Genomic DNA, 22,943 nt, shown 5'->3' with positions numbered 1-22,943 from the left:
TGTTGCCTTTTGGTGTGTGTGTGTGTGTGTGTGTGTGTATGTGCGTGTGCGTGCGTGTGTGTGTGTGTCTGTGTGTGTGTGTGTGTGTCTGTGTGTGTGTGTGTGCGTGTGTGTGCGTGTGTGTGTGTGTGTGTCTGTGTGTGTGTGTGTGTGTGTGTGTGTGTGTGTGTGTGTGTGTGTGTGTGTGTGTGTGTGTGTGTGTACTCGCCCCACAGGTACAGCATATCGAACAGCTCATCTGGCGAACTATGAGCCTGCCAAGGAGCTCCAGCCTCCACAGATAGGATCCGCAGGCTGCCGCGCTCGCTCTAACTCTGCTGAAAATGAGGACTTACCTGGCACTCTGGCTCTGGGCCCTGGCGTCTCTGAGCGTGGACGCCACAGTCTTCTTCCACAGCTCCGGCGTGATGACAGGAAGGGAAATGGACCGACACAAATCAAAACACGAAGTGCCTCTCCGGCGATCTAAACGAGGCTGGATGTGGAATCAGTTCTTTCTACAGGAGGAGTACACGGGATCAGAGAGCCTGTATATTGGCAAGGTATGGTGGATTATAGCTTCCATTTTAAGGATGCCGCTATTTTCAGCCTCAGTGTCTTTCATCTTTGATTGACATGTAATGTGTTACTTCTCAGTGTCACGGCAAAGGTGTAGGGTGTGAGTGGCAACATGGAGCGAAATTAACTTTACAATCCTTCAGGGAACCTGACAGGTTGTATCTTCGATGCCTTCGATGCCTTTAAAACCAAGAAGTGAGGATATCGCGCTTAAAGTTTACCAAGGTTAAAATAACAACAGTTTCATTAAACTGATTCTTTGGTGAGGCATAAGTGGTCCCCTTTGTCCTGTGAAACAACTGTTACAAGTTGTTACGGCAATTTATTACCTGCCTCCATAAATGTAATGGCGTAAATGTAGCATTTTACTACCTGCCGGCAGATGAGGGTCCAAGCCTTTAGATCCAGATCAATTATATTAATGCTGTCAGTCTGTGGAGACTGGCCAGGCACATTGGGATGTCTGCCGGATACCTAGCAAGTGCAAATGAATGTACTCTTAAATCTTTACAGAAAAGAGTTGAAGGGCAATAACTACCACTGCGGTTCTGTGAGACAGGAAAGAGGGAAGAAAGAGGAGTCTGCACAAGAGGGAGTACAGAGGAAAGTGATGGAAGGAAGGAAGGCAGGCAGGGAGAGAGAGAGAGGGAGAGAGAGAGAGAGAGAGAGTGGGAGAGAGAGAGAGAGAGAGAGAGAGGCAGGCCGGGAGGGAGGGATGGAGCGAGAGGTGAAAAATCCCAGGTTCCAAGGTCTCTTTCAGTTCAAATCAGCATCAAACACAAATGAAAGAGAAATTCCTAATCAGAACATAGTGATGTGGCTTGGCGCAGGATCACAGCTGCCTGTCTTCATTGTGTTCATTTATTTATGTCAAAAGCTTTTGAGTTGGAGCTTTCGCTGTAACACACTGACAGATGGTTATTGAGAATCTTTCAATGAAATATTTTTAAAACACAGGAAAAAGCTTTCGTTAGATTTGCATCTGAAAAGTAGCACAAAAAAACCGTCATTCAGTTTAAACGCCCACCAGTGAGTATTTACCCTTGGGAAATTGTGGTGTGTGTGAATTTGAGCAAGCAACCACAGATTTTTTTTGCCCACCTCGCTCCATCACAGGCATGCCTGTGATCTTTTGACTCTTAGTTTGACTTTTGACTCTTGGTTAATCACAAGTACTAGTGATGTGAATGCACTTCATTTTAACGTGTCAATGTGGTGAGGAAGTTCATCAACCCATATTTTCTAGAAAGACATTTTTTTTAAAAATACATGCAAATGTGGAAGTGGAAATCCATTCTGTGCGTGTACATGTACATTTGGTACCCATTCTGCAATTAAACATCCTTGAACAGCCTTGAACCCTTTGCCTTTCATTGTAGTGTAAAAATTCAATCAAGCGCACATAACTCTGGAATGGCTTCTTTATTACCTTGCTTCTCATTTCGCACCTGTGAGTGGTTGGCATTTAGCAAAAATTGGCTTCTGCTAAGTGTGACTCAAGCTTCTGAAACACAGGCACACATTTCACGTTTCCTGCTGATTGTCTCTGAAGACATAGGTCACCCATGTGAATGCCACCTCCCTCTAGCTATGCCACCTCCTCGGTAGCTATGATGACGATGATGATGATGATGATGGTGGTGGTGGTGGTAGTGATGGTGATGATGATTATGACTAATGCTAATCTGCTGTGACTCCCTCTTTTTGAATTTTTTTTACTTATTTATTGTTATTTTTTAGCCCCCTCCTCCTTTTATGATGCTGCTAATGCGCTATTACTAATGTGCTTGTTTTTAACAGACATATCTCTATTTTTTATATAACATCTCTATTTTTATCCATCTCGTATACTTTTTAACCTCCTGGTCCCGTGTCTGTATGTATGCCGTGTGCTTTTTAGCACATCTGTATGTACGTTACTGCTGCAACAAATGAATTTCCCCATTGTGGGATAATAAAGGGCATACTGACTTACTTACTCTCTTGCTTCCTGTCAACAGCTCCACTCCGACATGGACAAGGATGACGGCAATGTGAGATACGTGCTCAGCGGGGAAGGCGCAGGTACCATTTTCGTCATCAAAGAGGACTCGGGGGACCTACATGTGACGCGCAGCTTGGACCGGGAGTCCAAGGCCAGCTACATGCTGAAAGCCCAGGCGGTGAACAGGCACACGGGCTACCCGCTGGAGCCGGAGACGGAATTCATCGTGAAAGTCCACGACATCAACGACAACGAGCCAAAGTTCCCCAAGGAGGTCTACACCGCCACCATTCCTGAGAGGTCAAATGCTGGTAAACACTGCTCTGTGCCGACTTTTCATATGTGAGGTCAAAAGCATAGTGGTGTCCTCCTGAACTCTAGCTGATGAAGGAGGAAGTGTGTGTAGGGGTCATGCTGGTCCTTAAATTACCTCTGGCTCATTCGGAAAGCGTGTTTAAATATTTTAGTACAGGTAATAGCCACTCAAAAAACTAGATGGGTTTGGGGCAAACACTCTGGTCAAATGTGAGTCACACTATTCGTTTTTGGCCCTGAGGAGGACGTATAAAAAGCACTGTACAAAATTGGAAAAGCCAAGGAACATGTTCGCCTCTTTTTGATGGAGTCGTTGTTTTTGATCCACCTTTCATAGGCACATCAGTGACCCAGGTTATTGCAGAAGATGCAGACGACGCGATGTTTGGAATGGCGGCAAAGCTTGTATACAGCATCAGCAAAGGTCACCCGTATTTCTCCGTCGATCAAGCCACAGGTCAGAATCATTTCTTTTCTGCCCAAAACTATAACATTCCAGGGTACACAATGTAGTCTAATCTGATGGTTCTAAAGTTTTCATGCCTCTGCCATCCATTGTTACAGAAGTGACCAACATCCCATAGACTGTAATGTAATTGTTTTTAAATATCAACATGTATAGCATGGTTTCTGTGTTATTTTCTGGTCTATCATTATGGGCAAAGAGAGGTTTATTTGAATCCACCAGTTTAATCCCCAGATAATTCACATTTGACATTCACAGAATTAACGGATGAACATTGCCTTCATTTCTGGTCTTTCTGTCAGATTGTCTATGCATTACTATGGGATGTACAGTTGTCTTATGCCTCTTTTCCACTGCCGATTTTCTGGTTGGCCTACAGCTCGACACAGCAAGACTTGGCCGTCACTTTTTGCTTTTCAATTGGGTACGACACAGCTCAATAGAAGAGCAAAAAGTGGCGTCCGAGTCGCACTGTGTCGAGCTGTGGGCCAACCAGACAAACTGCAGTGGAAAAGAGGCATTATTTATTGTCCATTTTACCCGAACTGAACCGTGTTTATAAGCAGTGGGAAAAGCAGTAGGTCGGGTAAGTCACAGTCAGGCCAAAGCTGGTTCTATTGCCCAAGCTCAGTGTTTTCTGCCCTAGTAATAATAATAATAGCATCCAATGTACTGTAATCATTCCTAATGTGCACTCTGAAAAGTCTCCCATTGAGGTCTTTGTTTAAACGAGAGGGATGGAAAACACAAAAGCTCCAGTGCAGATTATCGGGCAGCTTAACACTGATACTGTTTATCCGCGATGTAGCATGGCTGATGATGATGATGCCTGTAGCAAACCCAGACAACATGAAATCCTAAGAGTTGTAGACTGCAAAAAAAATGCACCGCATCCATCAGCAGTAGTAGTAGTGGGTCATCTGGAAACATTTGTGCCATTGACAAAAAAATGAAAAGTTGTTTCCAGTAGCTTTCATCTGTGTAAATATGAAGTCAATCACATGTAGACAGCTACAGCAAGGGACCTCATCTCACTCAGACTTGGTGCATTCACACAGAGGCACATCTTGTCACCAGGCTAGGCCGGCAGCTGCTTGGGGGCCCCCAAGCCCATAGAGGGTTAATAACAGCTAAAATGTTAAACTATATTATTGGCGATATGTTGTGAATTTTTGCTTGGGGCCCCAACTTGCCCTAGAATCGCCTCTGGATTCACAGCGGCAGAGTGCACACAGTACAGCATGTGGGAATGTAATGAATGCTCTGATCCGGATAGTTGTTTTGTTGTTGTTGTTGTTGCCTGCAGGCATCATCAGGACGGTCCTTGGGCCGTCCGACATGGACCGCGAGTCGCGGGAGCACTACCAAGTGGTGATCGAGGCCAAGGACATGGGTGGCGCCAGAGGCGGACTCGTGGGAAGCACCATTGTGAACATCACACTCACTGACGTGAATGACAACCCTCCGCAGTTCATCAGAAGTAAGAATTCCATCATGGTCGTGGACGACGTGTTATGTTGTGTTATGTGGCGTAGGCAGACATTTATGGCCAAACACATCTGCGCCTCTGTTGGCTGTGTACAGTGATGAGGGACAGAAGGATGTCATGTGCAATGTGGTTCAGGGCAGAACTGGCACAATGGGCTTTGCAAAGTGCACAAGGTCGGTGTCGTAATCCCAATTCAGACAGTGAAAATGGACAGAGCACGCCTGCCTCCATCTCCACTCTTTCCTCCATCTCCCACGACTGCTTCTGTTCAGGGGCACTATCAGTACAATAAAGCATGGTGATTCAGTCCCCCAGCTGCAGGCATAATGGACTTTATGCCTTTAAGCCTACTCTGTATCTCCGCATCTGGCGCGTCTGTGCAAAGTTATGGAAACTAGAGAAACCAGCCTGTTTTTGTCGTCCATCTCCCTTAGGCCTCACCAGGAGGGCTAATATGAATACTAATACTCTTCTTCTGTGGTCTTTTCTCCATCTCCACCAGGTACCTACTCATTTAGTACCCCAGAGTCCACCAAAATTGGCACTCCTATTGGAAGGATAAAGGCTGTGGATGCTGACATTGGCGTGAATGCCGAAATGAACTACAGCATCATCGGAGGGGATGGACAGGATGCGTTTGACATCACAACTGACAGGTTCACACAGGAAGGGCTGCTCACTGTGAAAAAGGTGAGGTTTCCTCTGGGTTTCCAGAATTTAATTTAGTTGAAATGAGTCGATAGCATGTGTTACGCCCCAACACATGAAATGGCCCTATGGGGCTAACAAAGAACCAACCTTAACCTTAAAATAGATATGCAACCCCCTTTTAATCATGGAGCCCAACCAGTGGGATTTTAATTGTACTTAAATAAACAAGGACATTTAACAAACATACAGTCCAAATACACAGACAAACACAATCCCACGGCTGGAGAGGCAACAGAGAGCCTCTCCAGATCATAAGTAGAGTTTTCCAGCTTTTAAAGGTAGCTTGATTGCAGAGACAACTAATACAACTAATGATACATTTGCACATTTTGTATTTACAAGTTCACAAGAAAAGGAAAAAAAATGTAAGTTGTACAGACAAGTTCACAACCGCTTATGGTTTGTTTTCTATCTTTATCGTTTTGTAGCCCCTGGATTATGAGAGGAAGAAATCCTATGACCTGAAGATCCAGGTGCAAAACCCCCGTCCTATGGTGGACCTACACATGCTGGCTGTCAGCACAGCCATGGTACACGTCACTGTGGAGGACGTAGACGAACCGCCGGTGTTTGGGCGCTTCACCTACGTCTTTGAGATGAAGGAGAACGCTGCCGTGGGGTCTGCCGCAGGCTCCGTCAGCGCCACGGACCCTGACATCCAACGCAGCCCTGTCAGGTAAGCCTCACATCTTCATCCTTCCTCATCCATGCCGTCACACATACAGTACATTGGTACTGTACATATTGTGTAAGAGGCAGCCCTGTCAGGTAAGCCTCACATCTTCATCGTTCTTCAAGCATTCCTTCACATACGGCACAGTGGTACTGTACATATTGTATCAGTTTCCAGTTGGCTGGAAGTTCATGTTAGTAAGCCAGCTCTGCCTGATGAAGGTCTAAGAACCAAAAGCTTGCAAGTCAAGTAAAGGTTCTTTGCACACAAAAATAGACCTGAAGTGTGCGGATTGTCTTCTTTTTATACAGACATTTGTACTGAATCTTGCACCTTCTAAGCAGATGAGCGGTGGCCTATCACAACTTAAGTAAGCCAGCTCGCAAAAGCTGAGGGGGATATACTGTATGTTCAACATAGTTGATAGCCTGGATCCGAAAAGAAATGCCCACCTCCCTGTATGTTGATGCTTTCGTCACATGCACACTGGTGATCATGTGACTCCTGAGACTCTTGATGAATCAGAAATACAAATAAGTGGTCTGAGAGCAATGTATTAAAGGGACAGTTTGGTCAATTTCAAAGTGCTGTTGTATAGCTCACGCTACCCTGGACTTGTCAGTACCTTTTGATGCCACATTTTTCGGCTCAGCCCTTTCCGAGATATGAGCAATTGTAATGGGGGCAGCGTTTGTTTACATTTTTTTAAAAACATAGACCAACTCTAAATATTTTCCCAAAAGGTACTGCTGTTTGTTAGTTGTCTGCTGATGTTTTATAACCTTTTGGATGTTTTTGGGAATAAATAAAAATGTTTTTTTGAAATGTAAACAAAGAGCTGCCCCCATTACAATGACCAGGATCTCGGAAACGGCTGAAGAAGCAGAAAAAAAAAATCTCAGGCACTGCCAAGTCCAGGGTAGTGTGAGCATTACAACTGCATGTTGAAATTGACCAAACTGTCCCTTTAAATAGGGGGCTCAAGGTTTTTCTCAATCTCTTTTTCAGTGTACCTTGAAAATGAACCAAAAAAGCCAAAATTCTGTGCATAACAGAGAGAACATTTTGACAGTGCCCGGTTCCTAATGCAATACAGTAGTAGGCAGAACTGAAAAGGATGCCGCTTACCAGAGCTGGAAAGTAACTAATTACTTTACTCGCATTACTGTAATTGAGTAGCTTTTTGTGTACTTGTACTTTTTAAATTACTTTTTAAAATTTGTAATTTTACTTTTACTTGAGTACATTTTCTTTCCAGTAATGTACTTCAGTACATTTTACAGCACAAGCTTTACTGAGTAAAAAAAACTAAAAAAAAAACCCTCTAGAATTCTAACCTAGTTTATAAAGAGTTGGCGCGTGCGACCTCTCACTCAAATGCTGATGGCTGACATCGAGGCTGACGATGGAGATTCACTTAACTCAGAGGAGATCAACACAGCTGTTCTTCCTCTAACCCAGTGCACCCCTTGCACATCTAGAGGCAGAAGACGCTGATTGTTAAAAAGTAACTTTTTACTTTTACTCAAATACATTTTAAATTATTTACTTTTTACTTGAGTAGATTTTTTGACTGGTAATTTTACTCGTACTTGAGTTCATTTTCAACAGAGTAACAGTACTTGTACTTGAGTACAATATTTTAGTACTCTTTCCACCTCTGCTGCTTACAAGGAAGTCCACAAGACTGTGACAACAGTGCTGTGGTTCTCCCAGGAGGCATGGGCCAAGTCTCCTGCAGAGCGTTGGGAAAGCTACCTCAAACATTTATTTCAAACTACACCAGTTAAAAAGAAGCACAGCTGAACATTAAGTGTTTGTAAACTCTTTGATCCTGGGATGGATGTGTGTGCTGAAAAACAGACACGCTCACAAGCCCGCCCATACACACACACACACACACACACACACACACACACACACACACACACACACACACACACACACACACACACACACACACACACACACACACACACACACACACACACAAGCACACATACACACAGATAAACACACACAACCACTTACACACTCATTCGCAAGTCTCAAGACATCACGGTAATGAAGCAGCAGCAGACATCATCTCCTAGTCGTTATGAACTAAACCTGTTGACAAATACAAATGAGGGAAGCCGGAGCAGTTCACTCCTGTAATACCCTCGTCCTTCCTCCTCCTCCTCCTCCTCCTCCTCCTCCTCCTCCTCTTCCTTCCAAAGGCGGCCCTCGTGCGCGCAGGTAATTGTAATAGATACGCATTATTAAAGCAAATGAGCACATTATCAGAGTCCCGTTCCCGGCTGAAGATCAAGCTGATTTGCGCAGCTCTCCATCTCATCCCGGTACCGTAGCTCGCCTCTCCTCTCCTCTCCTCTCCTCTCCTCTCCTCTCCTCTCCTCTCCTCCCGCAGGAGTGGCGGAGTAAATAGAGACGAGATAAGGAGTGCAATTAGAGGTCCCTCTTCTGACTGGGAACAGGACCTTGGGGCATGTAATTATCAGAGTCATCGGAGGCAGAACAACTAACGCCGCCGCTCCGAACACCAGGAGGCCAATTAGGAAATTGAACAATCCCTTCGAATGATTGTGTATGTGTGTGTGTCTGTGTGAAGGAGAAGAGAAAGGAGAAACGAGATGTGGGAGAAAGACAGAGAGAGAGAGAGAGCGGAGAGAGGGAGAGGAAGGGAGGGAGGGAGGGGGGAGGAAGAGATAGAGATGGAGAGAGAGAGAGAGTACTTCGATACAGCTGGATTGACAGCCAGCTGTCAGGGACAGAAAGGGGGCTTTCAGCAGTCACCCTGTTCTGCCAAATCCAATGTATTTTTCTTAGTACTCTTCTACAGAGAATGCACTTGTGTATTTGTATCCAACAGGCTTTTTTTGCGAATGGCCAATAACTAATTGTGCGTAACGTGTATTATTTTCTTTTCAGGTATTCCATTAATCGGCACACTGATCCAGACCAGATTTTTAACGTGCACCCAGGAAATGGGTCCATTTACCTCCAAAAGTCCCTCGACCGGGAGGAGTCGGCCTGGCACAACATCTCTGTTGTGGCCACTGAATTCAGTAAGTCTATTTTTAAAATTCCAAACATAATTTGGTTTGAAAATTGTGTTTCAGGACAGTCAAAGTTTATTTGGATTAGCAAGCAAAGACAGAATCTATCTATCTATCTATCTATCTATCTATCTATCTATCTATCTATCTATCTATCTATCTATCTATCTATCTATCTATCTATCTATCTATCTATCTATCTATCTATCTATCTATCTATCTATCTCATTCTCAGCTCTCTTTCTCTTTATTTCTTTCTATTTTCAAACTACTCTGGCCCTTTTGAGATTTACAAGCATTAGCGCTGGTGGAATCATGCAATTTTGAAGTGCAGTGCTCCACTATTGTTTTCCCCTGCCACTCCTACAGCACCCTGTGGGCTGTCAATGGCTCGCCCAGAGCAAATGAGTAACCAGCAGCACATCATGTTGTGAGTGCTTTAGTGTTGCACCAAGGAGGCATTTGTGTCACATTTTTTTCTTTGTTAGTTCCTATTATAGAGCCTAAGGTAATCAGTGAGTCTCCTCAGAGCTGTAACTGTATTGACATTCAGCTAATTGTGGGGCGGGCTTTGTTAGACATCACAATGAGAATTTAATCAAGATTTACTGGAACTCTGACAAAATCAACTGGCTGTGCGGTTATCATTTCGACAACTACTGTAATAAAAATGTAACATAGTCGTGTAACATACACACACATGCACACGGGAATACAAATGTGCGCGCGCACGCACACACACACACACACACACGCACACACACCTATACAATCACAGCCTATTTAATCTCACAGCATTGCTCTTCTCTCTCTCTCTCTCTCTCTCTCTCTCTCTCTCTCTCTCTCTCTCTCTCTCTCTCTCTCTCTCTCTCTCTCTCTCTCTGTCTCTCTCTCTCTCTCTCGCTACAGAAAATCGGGAACAGGAGCAGAAAAGTCATGTTCCAGTGTTCATCCGTGTCTTGGATGTCAACGACAACGCCCCCACCTTGGCCACATTCTACGAGACATTTGTCTGTGAAAATGCAAAGTCTGGCCAGGTACATTTCACTTGCTCACCCCCCCCTATAACACTACATCTCAACCCAGCGCACCCCAGTGCAGCCCAGCACAGCACTCTGACAGCACTTAGCCGCCCGCGTCAGTCTGAAGGGGGAAATTAAACCGTATCTGTTGATGGATCAGGAGGGACCAGACGTGTCCATTAAAAATCACTAATGCACTCCCAGGCAGGTCTCGCACACTCCCGCACAAGCTGCTAAAAGTAACCCACGCAGAGCAGAGATGCACAGGTAGAGATAGGCAACCCGGCGATGAAGACCGTGCCCGCCCGCCCTCACGATTTGGCCTTGCAGGCCCTCGCTTGTCAGGACAGTCTGTCAGGGGATATGACAGTGGCTGTCAGCCTTCCAGACCCACTTTCTGATAACACTTCTGCTGCCGTGGCCTTCATCCCCGGCCTATTGTCCATCACCGCACATCTCATCCCAGCCGCCCACTTGCACTTTCCACTGCCAGCCAACCTTTTTTTCCATTTTTTTTTTTAACGCAATGTCCTTCTGCCCAAAGCACTGCTGTTCCTGCTCTTGCTTGCTGGAGTTAAACACCAAACATGTATGTAGGTTTTTTTTTCGCAATTTATGTTGGGAAACGACAAGCATTTGTTTTCCTCATCGACAGTAAACTCAGGGTTGTTTTTTTGGCTGGCTATTTTTTTTTCATTCAGGCATACCGTAAGCCGAATACCGAATTATTTTGCATGAGGCTACTGTGCACTGTTGTCATTCAAGCCCACCCCCCCCCCTTCTCCCTGGCTTTGTTTACTACAGGCTGCTCCCAAAAAAAGAAGCAATTAATAACCTAATTATGGTTCTCCTAATAAGCAGTCCTAAATATTGATGTGGGGTTGTGCAAGTAATTCATGAAACAGCCTGGCTCAGTATTTGTTATGCTGCTCATTTGACACAGATAAATTGGCTTTGGAACAATTAGCCCTCATTCCAGAACTTTTTAAGGTGGTAAAGGGAAGGTGACCCCTCTCTTGTCTTGTACAAGAGGAGGGTTTTTTAGTTAATTGTCCTGGAGTCTCTCTCAGTGTTCCCGTGGATAGGAAATTCTCATCTTGGGCGAAGCTCATTCACCACTGCTAGTACGCTGCTGAGGGGAAAGGTTAAAGTTATTAGCCAGCTTTAATAAGTGTAGCATATCAGCGCAGGGACATGTCTGTAGAATTCCTCATGCGTGAAATGCGCATGAATTGCGGCACTTTGAAATTCAAGAGCAAATGACTTTTTTTTTTTCTCCACACAGCAGATATAAACGGATTTCACCTATTTCGGGCAGTCATTTACCATACCAACCTTGTACTTTTCTCACTATCATTCAAATACATATAAAGTGGACTGGATTGCCTTTGAATTTGCTGGCCAGGTTTGTGTATTAGCGCGGCTAAAATTGATCGTCTCATTGGCTTCCTCTGTTACAGAAAATTCAGACCATCACGGCGGTGGATGCGGATGAGCCCGGCGGCGGTCACCGCTTCTTCTTCACCCTGGCTCCGGAGAGTTTGGTGAGAGCCAACTTCACCCTGAAAGACAACCAAGGTACAGTCAATGCCTCGCTCGGTCGATCTAAATCCAATCTCTCCTAAAAGGTGTTTTTAAGGGGGCTGGGTCCTCACAATTGCAGTGTGTGCAGTTCAGCCCTAATCTACAGTACCAACCACCACCTCATACCCATTCCCATTCCCCAAATCCACTTCAGAGTAAATTGTGTGTGGTTTTGGAGAGCTGCTGGAGTAAACAGAAAAAGAATGTTTACTTTTCAGTTGTTTTTTTTTTGCTTTGATTTCAATTTTTAAAAAATATTAAACCGATTTGATTGCAGATAAGCCAAGCAAACACATGCAATACAAAAAATAGCTTAGAATGCTAAAAAATAAAACTTTTGCCATTTTTTTATGTAGATAACACCGCTTCGATCTTCACCCGGCGCACCGGCTACCGGCGGTTGCAGCAGAGCTCGTTCCAGCTCGCCGTGATCATCTCGGACGGCGACTACCCCATGCAGAGCAGCACGGGCACGCTGACGGTGCGGGTGTGCGCGTGTGACCGCGAGGGCAAGATGGAGATGTGCTACGCGGAGGCCCTGTCTGGCACCACGGGGCTCAGCACCGGCGCCCTGGTGGCCATCCTGCTGTGTGTCATCATCCTGCTCTGTAAGTATGCCCAGCCTCAGCCTCAGCATGCACGTACACACACACACACACACGCATGCACGCACACACACACCAAGCATGCACGTACACACACACACACACACGCATGCACGTACGCACGTACGCACATACACACGCACGCACACACGCACACACGCAGGCACGCACATACGCATGCACGCACACACACACACACACACACACACACGCACATCTCCATCTCCATCCCTTGCTCCCTGCTCCCCCTCCACCTTCTCCATCTCCATCCCCTCTACCCGCTCCCCGCTCCCCCTCCTGCTCCCCGCTCCCCGCTCCCCGCTCCACCGTCTCCCCGGCCTCCGCTGCTCATTTCCCTGCTGCTGGGGCTCCTGTCCATCTGTCTGGCCCCCGCTGCCAGAACTAGCCTGCAGCGAGCTAAAGGGTGGGTGCACTAAAGGTCAAAGCAGCTGCTGTTTACCTGTATCCGTTTCATCACACACCTGCTTTGCTGAGAGTGCTCCCGGAGCCAGCACATTTGTGTTGTTCAGTGGGTTTTCTAGTAACAACAGGGCTCTCCCTCTCTCTCTCTCTCTCTCTCTCTCTCTCTCTCTCTCTCTCTCTCTCTGTCTCTCTCTCTCTCCCCCTCTCTCTCTCTCTCTCTCTCTCTCTCTCTCTCTCTCTCTCTCTCTCTCTCTCTCTCTCTCTCTTTATGAGCATTTTACTGACTGTACAAACGGCGCCGTTGCTAGTCAGACGGTGTGCGCTAGCATTTACAGATAGCCGGCAATACATTCTCTGAAAAGGTTTAAAGTCGTTCCGTTCGACGCAATGGTTTTTCGAGTAATGAATATTTAATTGTGACAGGTAGATGTGACTCATTACGGTGAAGAATGATGCAATTAGCGTGGTGTATTACTGGCCCGGCATCAGGCACCGCGTGTCAAGACCATGAAAGTTAATGCGTGTGTTCACATTGTGCTAATGCATGTGTTCCTGGAGGTAATTGATGTGTAACGAGTGCAGGCCCCTCTTCTCTCTGGTATGGGGAAAGGCCAGTTGCAGCCAGCCAGTGCAGTCGGGCACATTAGTGTCGTTACCGCAGGACGACTCTGGGCGCGGTGTGCGGTGTGCGGCGTGCGGCGCTCCACTGCAGGTGGGGGAGCTCGCAGCATACATAAAGGGCCACCAGAGGACACATCAAACGGCCTGCCATGCATGCCATGCCATACCAGGAACCAACTGTCCTCGTGCACAGAGCTACTTTCCAGAGCTCGCTCTCTCTCTCCCCCTTGTTCTTTTGCCAGACTACTGTCTAGTGAGAGACACGTGGGGGGTACCGTACCTACTGTATGCTGTAAATAGCTTTGGATGAAAGACTCTCTGAAATGAATTATGTACAGATGGATATGAATGATGAATCTATCTATCTATTTGTCTGTCTGTCTGTCTGTCTATCTGTCTGTCTTTCTATCTATCTCCATAATTATTGGCACCCCTGGTTGAGATGTGTTAAAAGCCTTAAAATAAATTCAGTGTTTATTGCAGAAGAATACTGTCACACTGAAAATTGTAGGAAAATGTAGCCTTCAACTCAAATGAATTGTAAGAAAATAAAAAAATCCCTGACTGAAAAATAATTATTTTTCATTAAATCACCTGTTCCACAATTATTGGCACCCTTAACAATTCCCAGGAAATAAATATAATTGAAGCATTTCTGTCATTTCTACAGTAGTTTACAAAGTTTACCAGAGTATGTAGGAACATTTAATTAGTAATTCATCACTTCCTGTTTCCCTGGGGTATAAATATGACGTGACACCGAGGCCATTTCTCTTATCCACTCTTAAACATGGGAAAGACAAAGGAACACAGCATACAAGTGAGGCAGATGTGCGTCAACCTTCACAGGTCAGGCAGAGGCTACAAGAAGATTGCCACTCAACTGCAGCTGCCCATATCCACTGTGAGAGGAATAATTAAGAAGTTCAAAACAACTGGAACAGTGGTAAACAAGCCTGGACGAGGACCCAAGTTTATTTTGCCACCACGCACAGTGAGGAGGATGGTAAGAGAAATCAAAAGATCTCCAAAGCTCACTGTTACAGAATTACAACAAATGGTAGCATCCTGGGTCACAAAGTCTCCAAATCAACCATCAGGCGCTGTCTACACGCCAACAAGCTGTTTGGGAGGCATGCACGGAGAAAACCTTTCCTCACTCACAATCATAAACGCAAGCGTCTGGAGTTCGCCAAGCGGTATTGGGGCTTCAACTGGGACCGTGTGCTTTGGTCGGATGAGACCAAGATTGAGCTTTTTGGCAACAAACACTCTAAGTGGGTCTGGCGTACCACGAAAGATGCGCATGCTGAAAAGCACCTCATACCCACTGTGAAGTATGGGGGTGGGTCAGTGATGCTGTGGGGCTGTTTCGCTTCCAAAGGCCCTGGGAACCTTGTTAGGGTGCATGGCATCATGAATGCTTTGAAATACCAGGACATTTTAAATCAAAATCTGTTGCCCTCTGCCCGAAAGCTGAAGCTGGGTCGTCACTGGGTCTTTCAGCAAGACAATGACCCTAAACATATGGCCAAATCTACACAGAAATGGTTCACCAGACACAAAATCAAGCTCCTCCCATGGCCATCTCAGTCCCCTGACCTCAACCCCATTGAGAACCTGTGGGGTGAGCTGAATCTGGATGATTTAGAGAGATTCTGCAAAGAGGAATGGCTGAAGATCCCTCTTTCTGTCTTTTCCCATCTTGTGAAACATTATAGGAGAAGATTAGGTGCTGTTTTGTTGGCAAAAGGGGGTTGTACAAAATATTAACACCAGGGGTGCTAATAATTGTGACACACATTATTTGATGTCAAATAATTATTTCTTTATGTGGGATTTTTTCCCCACTGAATAAATGCACTTGTATTGAAGGTTGGATTTTTCTCTTTTTTTCCATATTCCATATTTTCCATATTATTTAGAAAAAAATAATAATAATTGGAAGCTAAAAAACACATCTCAACCAGGGGTGCCAATAATTATGGAGGGCACTGTATCTATGGTAGTGTTTCTCAACGTGGGTGTTACAGCCCCCCAGGGGGGCGTTTGGGAGCCCCAGGGGGGGTGGGGGGTGGGGTGGAGGAGGATACAACTGAGTGGGGGTGGGGCTTAGTATTCCATTCAGGGGTATTAGTCTATTTTATTTTTCAATACTAAGGTGGGTGTTGGCAAGTTTATGATGAGGTCAAGTAAAGGGGCGTTTGTTGGTTGAGAATCACGGTATCTACTTATCTACGATATCTATCTATCTATCTATCTATCTATCTATCTATCTATCTATCTATCTATCTATCTATCTATCTATCTATCTATCTATCTATCTATCTATCTATCTATCTATCTATCTATCTGTCTGTCCGTCTGCCTGGCTGTTGTCTATCTATCTATCTATCTATCTATCTATCTATCTATCTATCTATCTATCTAGCTAGCTATCTAGCTATCTAGCTATCTAGCTATCTATCTGGCTTACTGTCAGCCTGTCCGCTTTCATCCTATTCCCCCTGTCTCCATATTTCATCTCGATTGTCTTTTTCCCATGGTCTCATTGTCACCTCTGATCTAATATCTGCCCTTCTCCCATCATCCTCCTCCAGTGATCGTGGTCCTCTTCGCTGCCCTGAAGCGACAGAAGAAGAAGGAGCCTCTGATCATCTCCAAAGAGGACGTGCGCGACAACGTGGTGAGCTACAACGACGAGGGCGGCGGCGAGGAGGACACTCAGGCCTTCGACATCGGCGCCCTTCGCCACCCGGAGGTCATGGAGGTCATGGAGGAGAGCGCCAAGCAGCGGCGGGACATCATGCCCTCGGAGACCCTCTATCCGCCGCCGCCGCTGCTCAGGCGGACCATGGCAGGGGCGACGGCGGCGGCGGGCGGCGGCGTGCCGACGTCGCGGGACAACACGGACGTGCGGGACTTCATCAACCAGCGGGTACTGGACAACGACCTGAACCCCACGGCGCCGCCGTACGACTCGCTGGCCACCTACGCCTACGAGGGCAACAGCTCGGTGGCCGAGTCGCTCAGCTCGCTGGGCTCGGCGTCCTCCGACGGGGGCTGCGAGCAGGACTACAACTACCTCAGCGAGTGGGGGCCGCGCTTCCGCAAGCTCGCCGACATGTACGGCGGGGAGGACAGCGACAGGGACTCCTGAGGAGCCCCCCCCACCCTAGGGCCACGCCACACGCAGCAGCAGTTCCTGAGATGGAAAGAAGGAGGAAATGGATGAAGGAATGAAAAACAAACAAAAATCAGAGGAACGCAAACAAAAAAAGTGTTTTTTTTTTGTGAAGAAAGTGGAATATGCAGCCCGAGGTTTATTTGTTGTCGTTGTTGTTTTTTTTTTCTTTAAAACAGAAGTGCCCTTTCTAATCTCCCTCTTTATATGTGACTCATGCCGGTGTGCTCTCTCTCTCTCTCTCTCTCTCTCTCTCTCTCTCTCTCTCTCTCTCTCTCTCTCTCTCTCTCTCTCTCTCTCAGACTCTCTCTCTCTCTCGCTCTTTCTCTGTGTCCTTATGTATTTTCTGTCTTTCTCACTCTCTCTCTCTGTCTGACTTTCACCCTCACTCTCTCTGTGGAAGAGAGAATGGCAACCCGCACCATAGTTTGTTTCTTATTGTTGTGCGAGGCAAACACTGAAGAGGAAGTGGACCTCCCTTATGAAGGGACTCAAAGGAAAACAAAAACTTTCCTTATAAAAACACTCTTGTGCTCCTCACTTGTATCATGCAGTCTCTCTTCACCATGAGGAAAACAGTGGTTATTTGGTGGAATACTGCGCAGTGAGATAAATTCAGGACATTCCAGTTCTGTAATATCTTTTTTTTATGTCAAATACAGTGTTATCTTTACGTAAAACACCTTCTTGAAAAACCAAAATGTTGGGGAATGTCTAGAACTGGCTGCAGACGTCTTACGCCATCATCATCTTTTTGCAGACAGAGCAGCAGTCTCTTCTTTTTCTTCAGAACGTGTTTCATCCTCAGTCACTGGAAAGTGCTACATCAGCGTTTTGTTCTCCATTGGGGTAGTAGCAGATGGACCAAACTTTACTCAGTGAATGTTTCTCAACTTTGATGACGTCAGACACTTTTGTGACAGCTCTAATGCACTGGTCACACGCCAGAACTGTGCACCCAATGATGTGGATCTTCTGTTCACTGTCTGTCTCAGAACTTCTTTTTTTGTTTTTGTATCAGCGAGGTCAGGTGGACATTTTTTTTGTGTGTGTGCTTGTCTTTATTTCAGTTAACCTACACACAGCACTAGAAGCACTACTAGGCCTACGCAATGCCACCTGTTACAAAAATCAGTTTGTGAGTTTGTGTCAAATGTTTTTGGTGGACATATTCACACTTTCATTTTCTATTCTTCAGTGGATTTATACACCCTCAGTGGTTTCGTTTTGGTGCCAGAAGAAGTTTAAACTTGACATTGCGTCTGTTTGTATTTTGTGAAACTACCAACAAACGTTTAGTTTCATCCTGTGGAGAAAATCTCAACTGGCTAAAAGCTGCTTTTAGCACCATAAATGAGCAACAGTATGCTTCAGTTGTGTCAGCTTGCGTGTGTTGTACGACACTTCAAGTGCAGGATTTGGGGCTTCCTCATGTAACAGTGACGAGAGTTTGTGGTAGATCATGGTCGCTAGGTGGTTCAGTTATCCAGTGCTTTGTCGCAGTGACTTTGGGAAACTAGACAACTCTATGTACTACTACTTTGCTTTGTACCTTGTAAAATTTTGTACCAAATATTTATATAACAAAAAAAAATGACACAAACAATGACAGTAAAAAAAATATCCTGGAAACATGATGTCCATTATTAATGTTTTTTGATGTATTTTGGAGATGTAAAACTTAAATGTGAGCAGTTTACAGTTCTTATGAGGATGTGTTGATTTTATGAAAATAAACCGTTTCTTTTCCATAAAGCCAGACTCTATTTTTTCCCCCCTTAATCACCATCGCTGATTTGCAAAGGTTGCATTCATAACAGACTTGTGCAGCAGCTTCTGCTAGCTACAGTGTTGGTAATTGGGTGCATCTGTGGCACATACTGGCTGACAGAGAATCCCTGGTAATTAGGCCAATCTATAACTGAGAGCTCTGGGTTAACCACTGCATTTGGATGGGGGGGACGTGAGGGGGGGGGGGTGCTGGGGATTGCTTTTAAAATTGATTGGGGTGATGTGTGTTTCTACGACAGATGGTGACATTTCCGATAATGCCCGTGTTATAGCAGAGCTGTGACGGCGGCGCCCGACATAGAAGATGGCAGCTGCCTCATCTCATGATTGCGCCCATGTCGTTGTCTCTGTGTGGACCAGTCACCGGCTTGAGACATATTCAAGCAAGCAGAGCCCTGCCTGCCGTGGCGAACTACATGAAATGGAATAGCTAATGAACATTCCGACACACAACAAAGCTTCACCATTACTCGAGACTCCTCTTGACTCTTCACAGGTACAAGAAAGAAGAAAGACGAAAAAAAAAAAAACAGGTTTCATCATGGTCATTTCGAATGCTGCTTTGACCTTTGTTTGTCATTGGACTTCCATCACGGCACACAGTTCAGCACTGGGCATGGCTATGGCCATGGGGGCCGCTAGGGGGGATAGGGGCGCTGCCAGAAATGCTGTGCCCCATGAAAGATTCGAATTTTGGGTCCCCTTAAGGGCTCCTTATCAGTGCTTGGGCCCTTAGAATCTGTACCACTTCCCCCCCCCTAGCGGCCCCCATGAGGGGGGAGAAGTGGTACAGATTCTAAGGCCCCAAGCACTGATAGGGGCCCTTAAGGGGTCCCAAGAACTGAGAGGGGCCCTTAAGGGGGCCCAAAATTCGAATATTTCATGGGGCCCAGCATTTCTGGCAGCGCCCCTGGCTATGGCAGCATGTGACAAGGTGAGTGTCACCGGGCTGAGGCTCTTCCTGCTTTTAGGCGAGGACCGCTCAGCCCCTCTGAGTGCTGCTGGCCCCACACATCTCTGGGAATCGGACGGCCTCCGGTGTGTTCCGCAGCAATTCCCAAAGCAATGTCTGTTTCCATTAGCCTTCCTCCTCCCTCTGCCGGACATTTTTTTTTTCTTTCCTTTTAAATCAGAAATGTGAATCTTTAATGGCGGCGTCATGTGAGGATAAATGCTTAACATTCGTCCGTCCTCTTCCACCCCGCGTCCCTGCTGAGAGTACCTGCATGTGTTAAAGCTGCCCATAGGAGGCCTTGTGATGCCTATGGAGCAGGCCCAAGTGTGTGTAACCCCTACTCTGATAAATAATGGACATTCATGGAGGACGATCTGCTGCATATATATACGCTGCCTGTGTCCCTGTACATCTGGCACATGTACTTTGTAAAGTTTGCTCCTTTTTTCCCCCTTCAGAACGTCACTCTTGAGGGTAATATGCTACTATGTGTCATTTGATGGATTGACTTAATTAGTAAATCCTACACCTCTCTACTTTGCTGCTGAACTGTTTAGTAACTCTCCGTTCTTTAAATCTTTCAGTGTAAATGGGCAGTTAAGATAGGCAGGCTATATATATATATATATATATATATATATATATATATTAGGGATGGTACAAACCGCACCGAAAACCGAAATCGTACAATTCACACACCATACCGAACCGTGAAATGCAGTCCGTGGCAAACCGCAATTCATGTACTGCCCAGAAAAATATGTAAAGTAGAGATTCTAGGAGTATCTTACCCAGTCTCTCTGATTAATACATTAGTATATAAGACCAATCAGAGGATGACACAATTAAAATCACACCATTTTCACATTATAAGCCTATACAAACCATATGTAGGATATTTAGTGATAGGTCTGATTCTATTAGCCACTTGAAAGAGGGCATTTATATATATATATATATATATATATATATATATATATATATATATGTTATATATAATCCAACATTACATTATGCATGAAATATAAGCCACATACTGAGAATTAATAAAATGTTAGAAGAGAAATGGAGAGAGAATCAGAGATGGATGTGGTGTCGGAGGACAGTCCAAGGTCAATCAGGGAGGGAGCAGAGAGGTGGGGATTTAGTTAAATTATGGCGGCTCGGCACCAACCTGAAATGAGTCTGAATGAGACCATTTCATTCTTTTGCTAAATATAGCAAATCTGGCCTCTATCTTTTCTTGTGTAACAGTATCTGAGTCACCCCCTCCTGGCAGCCGGTACTTTCTCTGCCCTGCCTGCACACACACACACACACATAGTGATGGACGTCTCTCCATCTAGGAAAACATATGAGGAGAGAGAGGACTGACATGGTTGAGCAGTCAGCCAGGGAAATAATATGAACAGAGGAGTGTGGCGGAGTGAAGAGAGCGGAGAGGCTCCAGAGGCTTGGTGGAAAGAGCGCTGAACAACCATCGTCCTGCATCTCTGCTTGTCATACATGGGGGGAAAGTGTAGCAAAGAGATTGCGAGTGCATGTACTGTATACTCACAAAATGTGTGTGTGTGTGTGTGTGTGTCTGTGTCTGTGTCTGTGTGTGTGTGTCTGTGTCTGTGAGTGTGTGTGTCTGAGTGTTCACATGAAGCATTTTTTGTGTGTAGATGCACATGTATATGTATGTGTACCAAAGAGATAGCGAGTGCATATACTCACAAAATGTGTGTGTGTGTGTGTGTGTGTGTGTGTGTGTGTGTGTGTGTGTGTGTGTGTGTGTGTGTGTGTGTGTGTGTGTGTGTGTGTGTGTGTGTGTGTGTGTGTGTGTGTGTGTGTGTGTGTGTGTGTCTGAGTGCACACATAAAGCATTTTTTGTGTGTAGGTGCGCATGTATGTGTATGAGTGTGTGTGTGTGTGTGTGTGTGTGTGTGTGTGTGCGTGCACGTGCACGTGCGCGTGCGTGCGCCTGCATGTGTGTGTGTGTGTGTGTGCGTGCGCGTGCATGTGTGTGTGTATGTGTGTGTGTGTGTGTGTGTGTGTATGCGTGCACGTGCATGTGTGTGTGTGTGTGTGTGTGTGTGTGTGTGTGTGTGTGTGTGTGTGTGTGTGTGTGTGTGTGTGTGTGTGTGTGCGTGTGTGTGTTTGCACGCGCGCACGCCTAAAGTATTTTTGATATTTACAGCATTATCGGTGGAACCACATCCTCCGAGTAAAAATGGGAGGCTTCATTTTTTTTATTCATTTTGTTTTATTTATATACAAAACAAATACCGGAAAGTTTCATTCCTCTGTTGCAATCCTTGTTATTTGATTCTATCACAGATACACCACAGACGGATACCACAACAAACAAATGTATCAGATACTTAGCCAGCTGTTTTCTTCATTTTCTTTCACTAATACCTTTTTTTTTTTAACTGTGTGTGAATGACGACGACTGGCACTGGCAGGTCCTCTGTGGTCATGGAATGTAAACTAAAAGGCAGCTATCATGTCACGTGTCATCTTCAACTATCCTCAACACATTTGTTTAACTGACAATCTCAAAGCCCTTCACATTCCTATCTCTTGGCTCCATTAAAGCAAGAGAGGAGAGCAAAACTGCTACAGTCAGAGTGGAGTGCTTCCAGAAAAAGAAAACATATTTGAGTGGTTTGTTTTTCCAGATGCAACTGCCTGAAAGCTTTTTTTTTCCTTACGTAAGATTCATGAGGGCCGAAGAGATCACTGAGAGGTATCCAACAGTGGCATCCAACCTTGCCTTGGGCATTTCTGTAATGGGGTGTGGTCACATAAAATCAGCCTGGTGGTTCAGCCAGTGGAAGAGCACTCCGGTGGTCTTGTGCGCTGGTATTCCAAAGTCAGTCCAGTGAGGCATTTTCAATACAGGTTGAAATCCCTGATGTGATTAGAATCAAATTCTCAGATCATTGATTGAATCCAAACTTTGTACATGAATCATAAATGATTTACTCACAATAGTATGATTAAATGACTAAAAAGTAATTTTTCCCACGTACATTGTACTACCGTTGATACCCAAAAGAACCTGAATATTTTTCTGCCATTTTTCCGGTTACCCAATCGAAGTAGAAGACTGGGCTCACTTTAAAAAAAAAAAAAACCAGGGTAAACCTTTTGACTGTCTTGGTCCTTGAGGGAAATGTGCCACAGCACTCACTCACATGGACCATGCGCATATGTATAATTTAATGGACAAGAATAAAAAAACAGAATGATAAGCCGAGATCACAGGCTACTTAGAAGAGACATGCGTCTCCCTTGTGTACAGAAAGGGGAACTCTGGGTTCCAGTGAGGTGTCTAAAAGCAGTCCATTAGTAAGGACTTCTTCCATTTCTGTTCCTTTTTTTCTGCCTTAAATCCTAGCTGACTGAATTTTTGTTTTTCATATCCCCTGGTTTGGAAAAAAAAACAGATGCACTGAAAGCTCCAAGGGTCCATTCATAATTCAGTATAAAATATTCACATTATGGTATATAAC

General features: G+C 45.2%; 1 protein-coding gene across 1 annotated transcript in view; it reads left to right on the top strand.

Annotated features, from left to right (window-relative positions):
- The window catches only part of cdh6 (cadherin 6), a 29,465-nt gene extending 11,016 nt beyond the window's left edge, over positions 1 to 18,449 (top strand). The window contains exons 2-12 of the mRNA XM_063219052.1: positions 216 to 542; positions 2,559 to 2,853; positions 3,195 to 3,314; positions 4,630 to 4,803; positions 5,315 to 5,502; positions 5,952 to 6,199; positions 9,128 to 9,264; positions 10,165 to 10,292; positions 11,738 to 11,855; positions 12,218 to 12,469; positions 16,111 to 18,449. Of these exons, the coding sequence (XP_063075122.1) occupies positions 324 to 542; positions 2,559 to 2,853; positions 3,195 to 3,314; positions 4,630 to 4,803; positions 5,315 to 5,502; positions 5,952 to 6,199; positions 9,128 to 9,264; positions 10,165 to 10,292; positions 11,738 to 11,855; positions 12,218 to 12,469; positions 16,111 to 16,670 (2,439 nt within the window). The 5' untranslated portion in view covers positions 216 to 323 and the 3' untranslated portion in view covers positions 16,671 to 18,449. The remainder of the gene's footprint in view (positions 1 to 215; positions 543 to 2,558; positions 2,854 to 3,194; positions 3,315 to 4,629; positions 4,804 to 5,314; positions 5,503 to 5,951; positions 6,200 to 9,127; positions 9,265 to 10,164; positions 10,293 to 11,737; positions 11,856 to 12,217; positions 12,470 to 16,110) is intronic.
- Positions 18,450 to 22,943: the final 4,494 nt, after the last annotated feature.

The sequence above is a fragment of the Engraulis encrasicolus genome, chromosome 16 (assembly GCF_034702125.1).
Source record: "Engraulis encrasicolus isolate BLACKSEA-1 chromosome 16, IST_EnEncr_1.0, whole genome shotgun sequence".
In the NCBI taxonomy this organism is placed as follows: Eukaryota; Metazoa; Chordata; class Actinopteri; order Clupeiformes; family Engraulidae; genus Engraulis; species Engraulis encrasicolus.
The sequence above is the reverse complement of the archived record's forward strand: the minus strand, read 5'-3'. Positions and strand labels throughout refer to the sequence as shown.